A 2,595-nucleotide genomic window follows, 5' to 3' on the forward strand; every position below is an offset into this window, starting at 1 on the left:
TGTCTCTACAGCTCAATTCAATCACAATGTTTCTATAACATTTTGAAATATTAGAAACAGAAGTACTTCCATATACACTATGCAAGTCAAGAGCACTGTGACTCACGTTCGAGGTCATGTATTTATTCGGACTTTCTGGGAAATCGAAACTCCAGGAAGGGCTTCCCTGATGGCACAGTGGTTAAGAATCCACCTGCCAATGCAGGGGACATGGGTTCGAGCCCTGGTCCGGGAAGATTCCACATGCCGCGGAGCAACTAAGCCCATGTGCCACAACTACTGAGCCTGTGCTCTAGAGCCCGCAAGCGACAACTACTGAACCCGCATGCCACAACTACTGAAGCCCGCAGGCCTAGAGACCGTGCCCCGCAACAAGAGAAGCCATCGCAGTGAGAAGCCTGCTCACCTCAACTAAGAGTAGCCACAACTAGAGAAAGCCCGCCCTTAGCAACGAAGACCCAATGCAGCCAAAAATAAATAAATAAAATAAATAAATAATTTTTAAAAATTCAAAAAACAAAACTCCAGGAACCAAAAGAAAACGAGAAAAGCAACTATCACCTTAATTAAAAAAAAAAAAATCTACCAGGCAGGGGTAATGGAATCAACAACATTCCATGAATTCAATTAAGGTTTAATTCTTTCCTCTTTAGGAAAAAATAATCCCAAACAAATTCACCTAAGCTCTTGAGTGCAGAAACGTGATATACAGCTGCCTATTTCTAAGTGTAAAAATTACAGGCTTATTTTCACCTTTAAGAGTACTACTGAATTCTGAACAAGGAAAAATATTTAAATATAGCATCTAGACATTTTTGCCTTTCATGACTGGCCTGGATTTGCTGCACCTTCTCTAGTATGAAAAGAAATTTTAGTTTAAATTTAGAAAAAAGACCAAACAAAACACCATGGGAGGGTCCGTTCTAGAATTCTGGAAGAAGGAAAACACATAAATTATTTCATAATATAGTAGAAATTACAAGGAGCCCAAAGAGTACCGATTTTGTAGTAAAGAGTAAGGAAAAGGTACAAAATTTGTTTCTTGGCTGTCAAATATAATGACAGACCGGAGTAGTAATAGGTAGGGTATGGGAGCCAAAGAGGTAAGTGCGGGGAATGATTTGAAATGTGCCCTCTACTCCAGAAACAGTAGTACCTTTTTTAAAATTCAGAAAATAAATTGTTAGAACTCACACTCTCAAGAGTTTTTTTCTTCACCTTGTAACGCTAAAAAAATGACAATCTAGGAATGTCCCTGCTATGAAATAGAAAAGTACTACACTCAAAACCTGATGAAAAATAGGATGACCGGAAATTTTAGCTTACAAAGAGCTTCTAAGAAATGGGAGGTTTAATCACCGTGTGTGAATCGTCTACTTCTTCCCAGAGCTTCATTCCTGTTACCTTTCCTCAGAATGACCTAGTACTCACTTCTCAGTGTTAATACCTGATGAATATTTCTGCAACAGTCAAAAGTGGGAAGCCAAGTTTATTTAGACTCTTTCTTGTCTGCAGACCTGGGGCACCGCCTATGCGAGAGTGAGAACCAAGGTGTTTTAATACATCAGAAACCCTATCACATTTCTCCAGATTCCTTCCTAAACGCCAACTTAGGCTGTATCTCCAAGAAAAGCCACTGCTATATTCCTACCGTCTAGCAGTGTTTGGCTGACTCTTCCCGGGAATGTTCTGAATTTAAAGAAAAGCAAACAAAAAAACGAAACTATAACAAGCCTTACAATTTCTGAAAGAATTCTACTGAAGTCCTAACGATATAATCTCTCGTTGAACTTAGTTATGAAATCTGCTGAAAGTCAAATGGGGCTTAGGGACCAGGCTTGCCTAAAATGTGCCATCTTGGGCAACATTTCTCCAGGGGCACCTGCCGAGATGCGGGTAAGGCGCGTCAGTGCGATCGAAGGAGGTGGGCGCCAGTTGGTGACCCGCGTCTCACCCTTCATCCTAACTGCTGAGAGTTGGGAAGCAAATAGGGGGCACAGAGGCGCGAAAGGAGGGCCTGCCTTCATTTCTAGTGAGTTCCGGCGACCTCAAAGTTAGCTTATGAGCCCCTAGAGTGCAGGAGAGGGGAAAGAGGAGAATTTTGGGAAACTTTAATTTACCGCCTGGTGACCGGGCCTAACTTGGGAAGCGCTGCCATTTACCCCGAAGGAAAGGCTACGTGCGGCCAGAAGTTCACGTTCCTGCGCCCCCGAAGGTGCGCGCGGCTCAGCACCCTCGGTGTCGGCGGACACTCGCGGCATTCAGCCCCCAGGGCCACGCAGCGGACGCGGGCAGAGCCGGAGGGCGGGTCGGAGATGCGCCGCGTCGAGGAACCCGCCTGGGCCTCCCGGGACGGTCCGAGCCGGCCCCGCCGGCCCCGTACCCGCCTCTGCTGCCCCCTGCCGGCTGCTCGAGCGGGGCGCCCCCGGCTCTCAGCGCCTAGGCAGCCAGGACTCGCGCCCGGGCGCTGTTACCTCTTGGGGACATCAAAGGCCCGACAGGCGGCCGGTCGCGACGGCCCCCCTTCCTTGGTTTTTCCATAGCGGATCAGGTCCTGGAAGAGCGCGCAGCCCGGAAGCAGGCCGGACGGCACGA

The 2,595-nt window shown here is 47.0% G+C and overlaps 1 protein-coding gene across 1 annotated transcript in view; it reads right to left on the reverse strand.

Annotated features, from left to right (window-relative positions):
* Positions 1-2,595, reverse strand: part of SRD5A3 (steroid 5 alpha-reductase 3) — a 15,611-nt gene that overhangs the window by 12,158 nt on the left and 858 nt on the right. The window contains exon 2 of the mRNA XM_007450266.1: positions 2,475-2,595. This exon is cut by the window's right edge and continues 26 nt beyond it. Coding sequence (XP_007450328.1) covers positions 2,475-2,595 — 121 coding nt within the window. The remainder of the gene's footprint in view (positions 1-2,474) is intronic.

This window comes from Lipotes vexillifer, unplaced genomic scaffold, assembly GCF_000442215.2.
Source record: "Lipotes vexillifer unplaced genomic scaffold, Lipotes_vexillifer_v1.1 scaffold1288, whole genome shotgun sequence".
In the NCBI taxonomy this organism is placed as follows: Eukaryota; Metazoa; Chordata; class Mammalia; order Artiodactyla; family Lipotidae; genus Lipotes; species Lipotes vexillifer.